Source organism: Bombina bombina, chromosome 7 (genome assembly GCF_027579735.1).
Source record: "Bombina bombina isolate aBomBom1 chromosome 7, aBomBom1.pri, whole genome shotgun sequence".
In the NCBI taxonomy this organism is placed as follows: domain Eukaryota; kingdom Metazoa; phylum Chordata; class Amphibia; order Anura; family Bombinatoridae; genus Bombina; species Bombina bombina.
In genome coordinates this window covers 207,634,710-207,650,314 of record NC_069505.1, presented here as the reverse complement: position 1 = coordinate 207,650,314, position 15,605 = coordinate 207,634,710, and the positions used below count along the sequence as shown (strand labels likewise).

Sequence of the window (15,605 nt, the reverse complement as noted above, 5' to 3'; positions counted from 1 at the left end):
TCTTGTCTGCGATCTTCCTCATAACGCTAGGGAGGATGTTACCTCAGTTCCTTCTGAGGGTGAAATCTCTGATTCTGACAGTGTTAATCTTTTGTCTGAGGTGGAAGAAGTAAGCTTTGGGTTTAAGCTTGAACACCTTAATGTTTTATTAAAGGAGGTTTTGGCTACTTTGGATGATTCTGACTCTCCTGTTGTAGTTAACCCTAAGAAATCTAGTAAGCTTAATAGATTCTATGATGTCTCTTTCTCAATGGAAGTGTTTCCTGTTCTAGATCATAGGACGGAGATTATTGCACAGGAATGGGAAAAAACAGGGATTCCTTTCTCCCCGTCTTCAGTTTTTAAAAAGATGTTTCCTATTGCTGAATCCATTAAGGATTCTTGGCGCACTGTGCCTAAAGTAGAAGGGGCTACTTCTTCTCTGGCTAAGAGAACTACGATCCCTATAGAGGATAGTTGCTCTTCTAAGGATCCAATGGTTAAGAAGCTGGAGGTATATTTGAAAATGATGTATCTGCATCTGGGTCTTCAATGGCAACCTGCAGTTTGTATTGCCACAGTGACAAATGCAGCATCTTATTGGTGCAATGCTTTATCTGAATCTATTTTAGAGGTAACTTCATTGGAGGAAATTCAGGATAGGATTAAGGCTCTTAAGCTAGCCAATTCTTTAATTTCTGATGATAACATGCAAGTTATTAAATTGGGGGCCAAACTGTCTGGTTTCTCTGTTTTGACTCTCAGGGCTTTGTAGCTTAAGTCTTGGTCAGCTGATGTTTCCTCCAAGTCTAAGCTTTTGGCGCTTCCTTACAAGGGTAAGACTTTGTTTGGGCCTGTACTGGCAGAAATAATATCTGATATCATGGGTGGAAAAGGATCTTTTCTACTGCAAGACAAGAAGATTTTTAAGGGACGTCAAAGTCATTTTCGTTTCTTTCGTTATTTCAAAGGTCAAAAGCCTTCCTCTTCCGCTTTCAAACAGGAGAAATCCAAGTCCTCTTGGAGACCTAGTCAGTCCTGGAACAAGGGGAAGCAATCTAAGAAACCCTCAGCTGAGTCTAAGTCAGCATGATGGGTCGGCCCTCGGTCCGGAGTTGGATCAAGTGGGGGGCTGTGGGCATTGTTTCTCAGGGTTACAAGATAGAATTCAATTTTCTCCCTCCCAGGGGCAGGTTTCACCTCTCAAGGTTATCTGCAAATCAGGAAAAAAGAGAGGCATTCTTGAAATGCTTTAAGGATCTTTTCTCTCTGGGAGTGACTGTTCCACTTCCAGTAAAGGAACAGGGTCTAGGATTTTATTCAAATCTGTTTGTGGTTCTGAAGAAAGAGGGAACTTTTCGTCCCATTTTAGACCTAAAGTGTCTCAACAAGTTTCTCAGGGTGCCGTCCTTCAAAATGGAGACCATTTGGTCCATTCTTCCTTTGGTCCAGGAAGGTCAGCTCATGACGACCATAGACCTGAAGGACGCATATCTTCATGTTCCTATTCACAGGGATCATCACAAATTTCTGAGATTCGCTTTTCTAGACAAACATTTTCAGTTTGTGGCTCTTCCTTTTGGCCTTGCTACAGCTCCCAGATTTTTTTCCAAGGTTCTGGGAGCTCTCTTGGCAGTGATCAGTCCTCAGGGAATTGCAGTGCTGCCTTAGTTAGATTACATTTTGGTTAAGGCGCCATCTTTTCAACAAGCAAGCTCCCATACAGAGATCTTGTTGTCTTTTCTACGTTCCCATGGATGGAAAGTGAATCTGTGAAAGAGTTCCCTTGTTCCAGCTACAAGGGTGGTGTTCTTAGGGACTATAATAGATTCCATGTTAATGAAGATTTTTCTGACAGAGGTCAGGAAATCCAAAATTCTCTCTGCTTGCCTCTCTCTTCAGTCTACTGTTCGGCCATCTGTAGCCCAATGTATGGAAGTAATTGGGTTGATGGTCGCTTTCATGGACATCATTCCCTTTGCTCGATTACATTTGAGAGCTCTGCAATTATGCATGCTCAAGCAATGGAATGGAAACAATTTGGATCTGTCCCAGAGGATAGATCTAGACGTGTTAACAAGAGACTCTCTTCCGTGGTGATTTTCTCAGGAACATCTGTCTCAGGGCACATGTTTCCGGAGACCTTCTTGGGTGATCGTGACCACGGATGCCAGCCTGTTAGGCTGGGGAACAGTCTGGGACTTGTTAAAGGCACAGGGATTATGGACTCGGGAGGAGTATGTTCTCCCCATAAACATCTTGGAGTTGAGAGCGATTTACAATTCTTTGTTAACTTGGTCTCAGTTGACTTTATCCCGCTTTATCAGATTTTAGTCAGACAATATCACCTCAGTGGCTTACATCAACCATCAGGGAGGAACTCAGATTTCCTTAGCCATGAGGGATGTGGCTCGGATTATTCAGTGGGCAGAAGCTCACGATTGTTGTCTGCCATCCACATTCCAGGAGGGGACAATTAAGAAGCGGATTTTCTGAGCAGAGATACTTTTCATCCCGGGGAGTGGGCTCTCCATCTGGAGGTGTTCTCCAGGTTAACCCTCAAATGGGGGTGTCAGAGTTGGATCTGATGGCATCTCGGCAGAACACCAAGCTTCCAAGGTACGGTTCAAGGTTAAGAGATCCGCAGGCAGCTCTGATAGATGCTATGGCAGTGCCTTGAGGGTTCGGTCTAGTTTATCTGTTTTCTCGATTTGCTCTCCTTCCACGAGTCATTGCTTGTATCAAACAGGAGAAGTGCCGGTAATTCTAATAGCTCCTGCATGGCCACGCAGGGTCTGGTATGTAGACCTAGTGAACATGTCATCTCTGCCTCCTTGGAGGTTGCCTCTGAGGAAGGATCTTCTAACTCAGGGTTCATTCCTCCATCCAAATCTCGTTTCTCTGAAATTGAGTACTTGGAGATTGAACGCTTAGTTTTGTCTAAGCGTGGTTTTTCTGAGTCGGTCATTGCGACCATGATTAAAGCTTGCAAGCCTGTTACTCGAACAATTTACCATAAGGTAAGGCATAAATATCTTTATTGGTGTGAATCTAAGGGCTACTCTTGGAGTAGAGTTAGGATTCCTAGAATTTTGTCTTTTCTCCAGGAAGGTCTGGAGAAGGGGTTGTCAGTCAGTACTCTAAGAAGGTCAGATTTCTGCTTTATCTATTTTGTTGCATAAGCGTTTGGCGGTTGTGCCAGATGTTCAATCTTTTTGTCAGGCCTTGGTCAGAATCAGTCTTGTGTTTGAATTGGTTACTCCTCCTTGGAGTCTTAACCTTGTTCTTAAGGTTTTGCAGAAGGCTCCATTTGAGCCAATGCATTCCATAGATATTAAATTATCTTGGAAGGTTTTGTTTCTTGTTGCTATTTCTTCTGCGAGGAGAGTTTCGGAACTCTCGGCTTTGCAGTATGATTCTCCTTACCTTATCTTTCATGCAGACAAGGTGGTCCTACGTACTAGGTTGGGTTTTCTCCCTAAGGTGGTTTCAGTTAGGAATATTAATCAGGAAATTGTTGTTCCTTCTCTCTGTCCCAATCCTTCTCATAAGGAGCGTCTGTTGCACAACTTAGATTTAGTGCGTGCTTTAAAATTCTATTTACACGCGACTAAGGGTTTTCGCCAGTCTTCTGCCCTTTTTGTTTGTTTCTCAGGAAAGCGTAAGGGTCAGAAGGCTACTTCTCTTTCCTTTTGGTTGAGAAGTACGATTAATTTGCTTACGAGAATGCTGGACAGCAGCCTCCTGAGAGAGTTATAGCTCATTCCACTAGGGCTGTCTCGTCTTCTTGGACTTTCAAAAATAAAGCTTCTGTGGAACAGATTTGCAAGGCTGCAACTTGGTCCTCTCTGCACACTTTTTCTAAATGTTCTAAATTTGATACTTTTGCCTCGGCTGAGGCCTCTTTTGGGAAGAAGGTTCTTCAAGCGGTGGTGCCTTCTGTTAGGTCCACCTGTTTTTTCACTCCCTAGTCATCTGTGTCCTCTTGGGTATTGGTTCCCACTAGTAACTGATGACGTTGTGGACTTACCATATCTTAGGAAAGAAAACAACATTTATGCTTACCTGATAAATGTATTTATTTCCGGATATGGTGAGTCCAAGACCCCACCCTTATATTTAAGACGGTTATTTTTTACTAAACCTCAAGCACCTCTAGACCTTTGTGTTATTTCTTTTTCCATTTCTCTTTGGTCGAATGACTGGGGATTATGGGTAGGGGAGTGATACTTAACAGCTTTGCTGTGGTGTTCTTTGCCTCCTCCAGCTGGACAGGAGAGATATTCCCACTAGTAATTAATGACGTTGTGGACTCAGCATATCCGGAAAAAAATAGATTTATCTGGTAAGCATACATTTTATTATCATTTGTGTGCATCAGTTAGCACACCATTCATAATCTAGCCCTTATTTAGAGGTTAATAATCCAAAAGTAGATACGGTTATACCAGTTAAGTATTTAGATACTGTTTTTTAAACCCCTGGTTAAATCCCTTGATTTCTTGTTCCTGTTGCAGTCTGATATTATATCCAGAGATTGGACTAAGCCAGGTATACCTTTTACTCCTTCTGGCAAAATGTACTACCATTCCTTTGGAAGCTAGTTTATAGTTCCTTTAGATAAGAAGTTAAATCCTTCCTTAGGAGGGCTTATTTGCAAGCAAGTTATATTTTAAGTTCAGTCATATCTATTTATGACATGGCTGTTGCATGATCTTTTGGATATATAGGGGTATATTTAATAAGTGCCGGGCAGACATCGCTAAATGCCGACAGCATACGCTTTCAGCATTTAACATTGCACAAGCATTTCTTGTGAAATGCTTGTGCAATGCCGACCTCTGTACATTCGCGGCCAATCGCCGCTAGCAGGTATTGTCAATCATTCTGATCAGATCGGGATGATTGCAGTCCGCCACCTAAAAGCCTGAAACTTGGGTGTAGAAAGCAGCATCTGCTGCTTGTTAAATCTACCTCATAGTCTGTCTGGGCATTTTTTTTTATGATTCTGCCATTGAAGATTTTTTAAATCTTTTAATGTTGTTTAAATATGCTTTTGTGATGTCTTATTTGATACAATTCATTAATGCTAGAGTATGTCTACCCAGTATCAGAGTTCCTCTGGTTCCGTCTGGAAATAAATAGAATAGCATTTTCAAAATGATTCAGCACCTATAACTGAACTTGAGCACTTAACCCTCTGCTTGCAAGGCTGCATAGCTAAATACCAGGCCAATCTATATTCTCTGGAGAATGATGACATGTTCAGTGTTCATTAGTTTATCTGGATAAGGTCTAAGCAGTCCAAGAAATCTTCTTCCTCATCCTAGTCTGGTTGTAGGTGTGGCCTTTGATCCAGAGGCTCTGGCAGAGGGTAGGTTTCACTTCTTTTAGGAAGCTTGGTTTTAGTTTGTTCAGGTTCCTTGGGTTATTTAGTCTCAACAATATTTAATAGGTTTCAGATCAAGGCCTCCCAAGGGAAGTTTTTTTTCCGTCCAATGTTCCTAGAAACCCTGTAAAGGCTCAGGTAGATGGGAACTCCATCCTGTTCATTGTTCCTAGAAAGAGGGAACTTTCAAGTCAATTCTGATCTAGAAACTCTGATCAAATTTTTAAAGTTCCTACTTTCAAAATGGAAACTATTCAGAATATTCTGCAAGGTTAGTTTATGTCCACAAAAGATTTTAAGGAGGCTTACCTTTATGTTCTTATTTCATATGTTCGGTTTCTGAGGTTTGGCCTGGCCATGTCTTTGAGAATATTCTCTGATGTTCTTGATAACCTCTTGTAATCAAGTCTCAGGAAATTGCATTTTTTCCTGACCTGGATGATATCTTGGTTCAAGCTTCATCTTTACAGTATTTCACTCCTGTTGTTGTTTCTTAAACAACATGGTTGGAAAGTCATTTTTCCAGACAGTTTATTGGTTCCTCAGATAAAGGTTGCTTTTTGGGGGTTTAAAATAGATTCAGTTTTTATGAGACTTTTTTTGATGGAGCAAAGACGTTAAAGCTGGTGTTTTTAGCTTCAGTCACTCTTTGCATGGAGGTGTCAGGTCTAATGCTTGCAGCCTCGCATGCTTTTCAATTTGTTCGATTCCAAATGAGCCCTCTTCAGCATTGCATCCTTTGCCTATGATGCATAGTTGTTTTAGAGAACTAATTTACTTTTCAGAACAAGTCTTTTTCAGTCCTCGTGGCTGAACTATTATATTTTTATGCAGGGGGCTTTTTTTTCCTTCCTTCCTGGTCTGTAATCTACAAATGCATGTTTTTTTCAGGATGGGGGTACTGTCTGGGGGTCTCAGAAGGCACTAGAGGTGTTGGTCTCCTTGGCAGGCGAGGTTACCTATTAATATTTTAGAACTCTGTACAATATTCAGGGCCCTTCAGGGTTGTTGAAAAATGAATCTTTTCTCCGTTATTTGTTAAAAAATGTTTTAGCCGTATCTTATGTCAATCATCAGGGGAGAACTTACAGCTCCCTAGTTATGCAGTTAGTATCTCAAATCTTTCCTGAACAGAAGCTAGTTGCTTTCTGATTTCTGCTGTTCATATTCCAGGACTGGACAACTGGGAAGTAATTTTTCACAGTTTTAAGGGTTTTTTTGGCCTGTAAGAGTCGTCTCTTCATTTGGTTGTTCAATAAAATAATCGCTCTTTGGGGTCTCCCAAAGATAGTTCTGATGCCTTTTTCAGTTAAATCTTTAATTTCCCAGGAACTGTGTAGGTCCAGAGATTTTTGAACTGTTCTTGTGGGTCCTCTGATAGTTTAGTGGTCATTTTGGCTAGCCTATTTTTTTTTCACCTCTGGTCTTTATTCTCAGGGTGATTGCCAAGATCTGTCAGGAAGAGCTTTAGTGATTTGTATCAGGTGGATATTAAAGTTCTTTCTGGAAGATATTTCATCTGCTGGAAGAGTTTATGAGGTCCTGGCCTGCTATTACTGCACAGTGCATGTACATTTGTGAGTTTATTGTATATATGCTAAATTCCTGATAATCTTGAATAGACTCTCTACCCTATAAGGCGCCTTCTCGCATTTGTTGTTTTAGTATTGATGGTGTGTCTGGCCTCACATTTTAGAAGAGCTGCCTGTTCATCTGTTAAGAAGACTGATATTCTAGCTCGATATTGAAAACTGAAATAAGGATAAAGGACTGATTCTTTGAACTGTCCTGTACTGATGACACTTTTATGGTGCCTTATTATATTTATGGACATTATTGTATTTCATTATATAACAGTGTAGACTGTAGAGAATGGATAGTTGTAGGGCATCATTTATCATTTCATTTTTGGACCCAAGCAGCATAGCCCCTTGATTTGGCCCTGCTTACATTACAGCTATCATGTTATATAACAGTTTTAATATTGTTATTCTTGCATGCATTACACTTTACACTTTAAAATTCTGTTTTTAGAAAGTCCAAAAACAAGATTAAGACTTTATTAAAAGTTATACAACAATGGAATCATAAGAAATCAGATATCCCATTCATTGCACACTCTTAAAGGGACATAAACGTCAAAACTAAACTTTTATGGTTTAGTTAGAACATTCAATTTTAAAAATACTTTTCTGTTTACTTCTGTTATTAAATTGACTTTGTTTTCTTTGCATCCTTTGTTGAAAAACACAGATAGGTAGGCTCAGGAGCAGCAATGCATTGCTGGGAGCTAGCTGGTGATTGTTGGCTACAAACATATGTTTCCTGTCATTGTCTCACCACTTGTGTTCAGTTATGTCCCAGCAGTGCATTGCTGAACTGCTCTAGGGCTTACTTTAACCCTTTAATGACCAGAGCACTTTTCCATTTTCTGTCCGTTTGGGACCAAGGCTATTTTTACATTTCTGCAGTGTTTGTGTTTAGCTGTAATTTTTCTCTTACTCATTTACTGTACCCACACATATTATATACCGTTTTTCTCGCCATTAAATGGACTTTCTAAAGATACCATTATTTTCATCATGTCTTATAATTTACTATAAAAAAAATTATAAAATATGAGGAAAAAATGGAAAAAAACACACTTTTTCTAACTTTGACCCCCAAAATCTGTTACATATCTACTACCACCAAAAAAACACCCATGCTAAAAAGTTTCTAAATTTTGTCCTGAGTTTAGAAATACCCAATGTTTACATCTTCTTTGCTTTTTTTGTAAGTTATAGGGCCATAAATACAAGTAGCACTTTGCTATTTCCAAACCATTATTTTTTCAAAACTAGCGCTAGTTACATTAGAACACTAATATCTTTAGGAATCTCTTAATATCCATTAACATGTAAATATTTTTTTAGAAGACATCCCAAAGTATTGATCTAGGCCAATTTTGGTATATTTCATGCCACCATTTCACCGTCAAATGCGATCAAATACAAAAAATCGTTCACTTTTTCACAAATTTTTTCACAAACTTTTGGTTTCTCACTGAAATTATTTACAAACAGCTTGTGCAATTATGCCATAAATGGTTGTAAATTCTTCTCTGGGATCCCCTTTGTTCAGAAATAGCAGACATATATGACTTTGGCGTTGCTTTTTGGTAATTAGAATGCTGCTAAATGGCGCTGCGCATCACACGTGTATTATGGCTAGCAGTGAAGGGGTTAATTAGGTAGCTTGTAGGGAGCTTGCATGGTTAATTTTAGCTTTAGTGTAGTGTAGTAGACAACCCAAAGTATTGATCTAGGTCCATTTTGGTAATATTTCATGCCACCATTTCACCGTAAATGCGATTAAATAAAAAAAAAAAACGTTACATTTTTCACAATTTTAGGTTTCTCACTGAAATCATTTACAAACAGCTTGTGCAATTATGGCACAAATGGTTGTAAATGCTTCTCTGGGATCCCCTTTGTTCAGAAATAGCAGACATATATGGCTTTGGCGTTGCTTTTTGTTAATTAGAAGGCCACTAAATGCTGATGCACATCACACGTGTATTATGGCTAGCAGTGAAGGGGTTAATTATGTAGCTTGTAGGGAGCTTGCAGGGTTAATTTTAGCTTTAGTGTAGAGCTCAGCCTCCCACCTGAAACATCAGACCCCCTGATCCCTCCCAAACAGCTCTCTTCCCTCCCCCACCCCACAATTGTCCCCGCCATCTTAAGTACTGGCAGAAACTCTGCCAGTACTAAAATAAAAGGTATATTTGGGGGTTTTTTTTAGGTTTTTTTTTAGCATATTTACATATGCTGCTTTGTAGTATCCCCCTTAGCCCCCAACCTCACTGATCCCACACCAAACAGCTCTCTAACCCTCCCCCTCTGCCTTAGCGGGCGCCATCTTGGGTACTGGCAGCTGTCTGCCAGTACCCAGTTTAGTAAAAAAAGGAATCTTTTTTTCTAAAAAAAAACCCTTTTCTGTAGTGTAGCTTTCACCCCCCACCAACCTCCCACAAGTTGCAGATCACTTAGAAACTTTATTGAACATTTTTGTTTTCTTATTTATTAGAGCTATTTTCAGATTTTTTTTCTGTAGTGTAGCGGTTCCCTCCCGCTCCCGCCCCGTGCACGCGCCCGCCCGCCTCCCCCCGTGCACGCGCGCGCTCACATGCGCGCCCCCGTCGCTCCCGCCCCCAATCCCGCCCCCCTGCACATTACACCACGCATCGATGGCCGCCCACCCGCCTCCCAAGTTCGCTCCCACCCACCAACGATACCGGCCATTGATGTCCGGTGCAGAGAGGGCCACAGAGTGGCTCTCTCTGCATCGGATGGCCATTTAAGGTTATTGCAGGATGCCTCCATATCGAGGCATCACTGCAATAACCGGAAAGCAGCTGGAAGCGATCAGGATCGCTTCCAGCTGCTTTCCACACCGAGGACGTGCAGGGTACGTCCTCAGGCGTTAACTGCCTTTTTTTTGAGGACGTACCCTGCACGTCCTCGGTCGTTAAGGGGTTAATGGGTTAATAATTATTATTATTATAATTTATTTGTATAGACTTGCAAATTTCCGTAGCAAGTTTACACATAGTCATTTGTGAACAATAGTGCAATAATTAAGTGCTCTAAACCGTTGGAACATTTTGTGCAATTTTATATCCCGTTAAGTTCCTACAGTGTCAGACATAATATGCTCAGAGTTATGTTATCAGACTTATTGATTTAGATATGGAAAACTTTGCATACTTCATTTAGTAGTTGTTACAACCGAATTGCTTTTATTTCCTTTAATCTATTTACTTATACATTACACAAAAAACTATTGTATAATATAAATGGTTCCATTTATGAAGCTGCAGATTCAGCTTCGGGGTCAGAGCTTTTCAGTCTCATGTGAGGCCTGAAACGCTAAATAAGTAGCTGTGGTTTTAAGGCCGCTGCTACTTAGCCTCTCCATCACCTCAAAGGAGGCAGAGTTAAATCATCCTTATCCAATCTGAACAGGATGATTGACAAGTCCTGCACTTGTGTGATTGGTTGTGTAAGAGCAGGAGGCATGGCTGCACAAGCAATTGCTTGTGCAATTTTAAATTGTGGGCAGCAGATGTTGTCTGCTCAACACGATGCCAGGCAGAGAAGGTCCCCGAATGACTCATTTGTTAGAGAATGTTGTTTTTACATTACTAGCACTACGTAACCATGGTGTTAGTCACAATCCTTAAAGGGATATGAAACCCAAAGCATACGATTTTAAAAAAAAGTTTCCAATTAACTTCTATTCTCAAATTTACTTCTTTCCCATGACATTCTTTGTTGAAGAGATAACTAGGTAGGTGTCTGGAGCACTACATGGCAGGAAATAGTGTTTTTACAAATGGATAACATTCTTGCAAAACTGCTGTCAAATAGTGCTCCAGACACATGCATGCTCCTGAGCGTACTTCACTGCTTTTCAACAAAAGATACCAAGTGAATTAAGAAAATTGTGATAATAGAAAGTTGTTTAAAATTGCAGGATCTATGTGAATCATGAAAGAACATTTTTGAGTCTTGTGTCCCTTTAATAAAAAATACAGAAAATCACCAAATAGCGATTTGGTAGATAAAGCAGTTGATACTTTATTTTCTAAAGGATTGTGATTGACACCCATGTGTTTAACCTCTGCAAAGGTGTAGAATCCTGCTCAACTATGAACCAAAAAGAAAAAAAACCGTGGCACATATATCAGGCACAAAAAAGTTAAAATAACTTTTAATGTATCAAATTAAAAACAGGTACATAGAGGCAAAGAACCCATAGATCCTTACGCGTTTTGTGCCTGCACCTGGCACTTAATCATGCAGCACTTTAGCAGGATACAGCCAGTGAGTCAATCAGATGTGGCAATCATATATAGTTGCCAATTGCCAACTATTTTCTGCTTTAGAGCTGCTCAGTGTACAACAGGAATTTACCTGTGTGACCTAACACTTAGTCACAGTTAAATGCATAGCTATCCAGTGTCAGTAATGTAAAATTATATTCTCTAACAAGTTAGATGATTGCATTACTATGCCCCTTAAAGGGACATAATACCCAAATGTTTAAACACTTGAAAGTGATGCAGCATAGCTGTAAAAAGCTGACTAGAAAATATCTCCTGAACATCTCTATGTAAAAAAGAAAGATATTTTACCTCAAAAGTTCCTCAGTAGCCACCTCCCATTGTAAAGGATTTCTAAGCAGCATATTAGTATGTCTGTCCTGGGACAGCTGAAAGGATGAGCCTCGTGAACTCTCATATTATTTCACCAATCAGGTAAATGAAGCTTACTATGAAATCTCATGAGAGTTAAGTCAAATCTCATGAGATCACAGTAAGAGTTCATGACCTCAGCACTGCTGATGCTGATTGGCTGCTGTTCATTTCTTCATTTTTTTTTTTTTTACCTGCAGCTGGGAGCAGCTGAGTATAACTTTTCACACAGAACTTACTCTGCTGAGCTTAGGAGATTGTGAGGTAAAATATCTTTTTACCTTTTTTACATAGAGATGCTCAGGTGATATTTTCCTGCCAGCTTTTTACAGTTATACTGCATCAGTTTCAAGTGATTTAGCATATGAGTATTATGTCCCTTTAAATCAAATCAAAGCTTTGGAGACAGAACGCCACAAAAAATCTTACCTGAAGTATCACTGCTGGTGTAGGCAATATATTAGAGTATGGATCAGGCCCTGTAAAATAGAAAGTAAATTAAAATAAGTACAGGACACCCCAATGAATATTTAATTGTGGCAGCAGCTGCATGTACCTCTTTAGCTTGAAATGATACTTGAAAGACACAATTTGAACATCAGTCCATTCACTCCTATAATTCATTATGCAACTGCAAATCCCTGATCTAAAAATTATCTTTCCCTTTATAGTTAAATTCTCCCTCCAAAGCATTCATAATGTTGTCTGACTTGCCTAGATACCTAATATAGTCACAGCTGGCTTGCTCTCCCTTGTTTTTTTTCGTCTGAAATCAGCACTGCCACTGAATGCTCAAATTCTTTAAAAAAAAAAAGTCCTGTATGGCAGTGATTTAACCAATGGAATACCAAATCAAGATACTTTATTTTTAATTCAATTGAACTTTTTATAGTTTGTAATTTTTGAAGATCAGTTGGTCCCTAAATGAGAGAGGACAATTTGTGCAGAACAGATTATTTCCTTAGAAACCTCTAACAAACACTGTCAAGAAGGTATGACCATTACACTTAAGTGATTATTATTTTTTAGCAACATTGGCAAGTATCACTCATTAAAAGAGCTTCATTCATTGATTCTAATTTTAGCAAGCCCCCATGGACCATACAGAGGATACTGTTATAAAGAGCTTTGATTCCATTCCAAGATCTATTTTTGGAACATATATTAGGAAATAGTTTTTATCCCAGAGCTCTCACACTATCTCAACATGGTACATTTTATTATATTTTTAGTTTTATTTAATCTAAGGGCCTTGTAAAGGTTCTTAAGCTTTCCCTTCTTGGTTTATATTTAGTAGATAAAGAAATGCTGTTAATGCTGCATTTAAATTTCCAATGCCAAGTTACCAGAACTGTTTTTGTGTGGGGGTGGAAATGCAGGTAACGTGGTAACATGGAAGTAAGAGGGTGCTAGGAAAAGAGAAAAGTGACATAAACATAACATGGTGGTGATAAAAATTGGTCGGAATGAAACGCAGGATAAAGAAGTATGGGAAGGAGAGGTAGGAAATAGTAAGACGTGGAATATGTGTACATAACAGATAATTGGGTAGATTGAGAAAGTTTATTTGATAACAATTCACATCACTTCTCTTCAAGCCATCACATATTGCCATGTTTAGTCAAAAAGAAATGCAAAGAACATGTGTTTTTAAAATGAAAGTAAATCCTAGCGTTTCACAAAGCTAGGATTTACTATTGAAACAAATAAAGGGCACTTTCATTCATGAGGTATAAGATACTTCGTGTAGAAAGCTCCTTTATGTTTTAACTGATCGCCGTTCTTAGCTGCTACAGCAGCACACGGCTAAAAGATTTTTTGCTAAGAGGTGACATTTTCACCTCTTAGCCAATAGCCGTGCGGTAAATTCGGCTCCCATGGGCGCCAAGCTGGATTTACCACACGGCTATTGGCTAAGAGGTGAAAACGTTGCCTCTTAGCAGAAAACGTTGATCGGTTAAAACAAATAAAGGAGCTTTCTACATGAAGTATCTAAGTTTTCATTTTTTTTCTGAAATTGCTCCATTTGACCACTTGACCATCGCACCTGTGAGTGTTTTTGGACATCTCTTTCTAAAACCAAGGGGATTCGTATGGAGTCCCCCCCCCCTCTTTGTGACTACAACAGACACCACTCTTTTGGAAAGGCTTTTTACAAGATTTTGGAGTGTGTCTGTTGGGAATGTGTGCCTATTCAGCCCATAGAGCATTTGTGAGGTCAGGCACTGATGTTGGACAAGATGTTCTGGGTCCCATTGCCATTATAATTCATCCCAAAGGCTTCAATGGGGTTTAGCTCAGTGCTCTATGTAGGACAAGTTCCTCCACTCCAAATTCGTCAAAGATCTTCACCCTGCTTTGTACACAAGGACACAATTGTCTAAAATATATTTGCATTCTATAGCATTAAAATGACCCATCACTTGAACTAAAGTGCCTAGTCCAAACCCTGAAAAACAGCCGCAGACCATTATCCCTCCTCCCCCATACTTTACAGTTGGCACTATGCATTCTGGTAGGTAGCGTTCTTCACTTTTTATAGAAGACGTGCCTTGTAATGGTGTGCTGTGGCTGATAACAGATAGGGTTCATAATGGCATTGATATTTTTCTCTGTGTCCCATTACTATTTGTCTTAACTTTAACTGAATAATACATAAATTATTACATAAATACTAGATTAGGAATATTAAAAATGTATTGTGAAGGTCATGAAAAGTTTGTCATTGGAATACATGCAAGCAGACATCACTTTCACTGTTTTCTTTTAATGCAAGGCTGGTACCCACAACAGATTCTAACAATTGTGTTATCAGAACAAAGAATCGGGACATTCAGAGCAAATTAAACTCCATTTTAATTGGTTGATTTTGCATTTTGGTTAACAAACTTTTCTGATTATTGTATGAAAAATAATAATAAATACCTGGCGGAGTTGGAAATGTGAATGAATTGCTCCGGGATGGCACAGGTGAAACCCTTGGGCTCAGTGTCGGAGATATGGCTAAATTATGAAGACAAAGAAAATGGGTATGGGTATTTAAGATATTTACTATATATATAAAAGGAGAGAGAGAGGGGAGAGAGAGAGAGAGAGAGAGAGAGAGAGAGAGGGAGAGAATAACTAATTGTGTTGCCCATTAACAAATCTGGACAAGTCAGAAGACTTGTTTTTCCAACAGAAAACCTCTTGATTAAAGGGATAGTAAATCTTAAAAATAATGTTATATAATTCTGCACATAGTGCAGAATTATATAACATTATTTAGGTGCTATAGCCATAAACGCCTTTTTTACCTTTTAATTTGCTAAAAATATGGCGCTTTTACAGACCCGCTCTCTGCTCTCTGCTGAGCGGGTTTGTTATTTTTAGTCAGCGCATCGGGCCAGCTGTATAGTCACAGCCCGGCCCGACCGCGCCATAGCACTAAGTGCAGCTCGCTCCTGTCACAGGAGCGAGCTGCACTTAGTCTTATGGCGCGGTCGGGCAGTGCTGTGACCATACAGCTGGCCCGATGCGCTGACTAAAAATAACAGACCCGCTCAGCAGAGAGCAGAGAGCGGGTCTGTAAAAGCGCCATATTTTTAGCAAATTAAAAGGTAAAAAAGGCGTTTATGGCTATAGCACCTAAATAATGTTATATAATTCTGCACTATGTGCAGAATTATATAACATTATTTTTAAGGTATACTGTCCCTTTAATTGTTTCCCATGCAACAAAGGATTCTGGGTAAGATATGCAAATGAGGTTTATAATGTCTCACTTTTTTGCTACAATCTGCTTTTTAGGCAGATTCCCTTTAAGCTATAGCATCGCTGTATACATAGTTTTTAGACTTAGCCAGGGTTAGTACAGCAATTCAGAACAATCCCAGGATAGCTGTTTTATGGTATTTTGCCACTCATCAGCTGGGAGTAGGTTGAATTGCTACTGGGTGTAGCTGATTTCCTAGGGAAAACAAACAACTTTTAAAATTTTGGGGAGGTGAAAAGTGA

General features: G+C 39.5%; 1 protein-coding gene across 1 annotated transcript in view; it reads right to left on the bottom strand.

Annotated features, from left to right (window-relative positions):
• IRAG1 (inositol 1,4,5-triphosphate receptor associated 1) overlaps positions 1 to 15,605 on the bottom strand; it is a 306,114-nt gene that overhangs the window by 196,573 nt on the left and 93,936 nt on the right. The window contains exons 5-6 of the mRNA XM_053720588.1: positions 14,535 to 14,612; positions 12,039 to 12,088 (exon numbers count right to left, since the gene is read on the bottom strand). Coding sequence (XP_053576563.1) covers positions 12,039 to 12,088; positions 14,535 to 14,612 — 128 coding nt within the window. The remainder of the gene's footprint in view (positions 1 to 12,038; positions 12,089 to 14,534; positions 14,613 to 15,605) is intronic.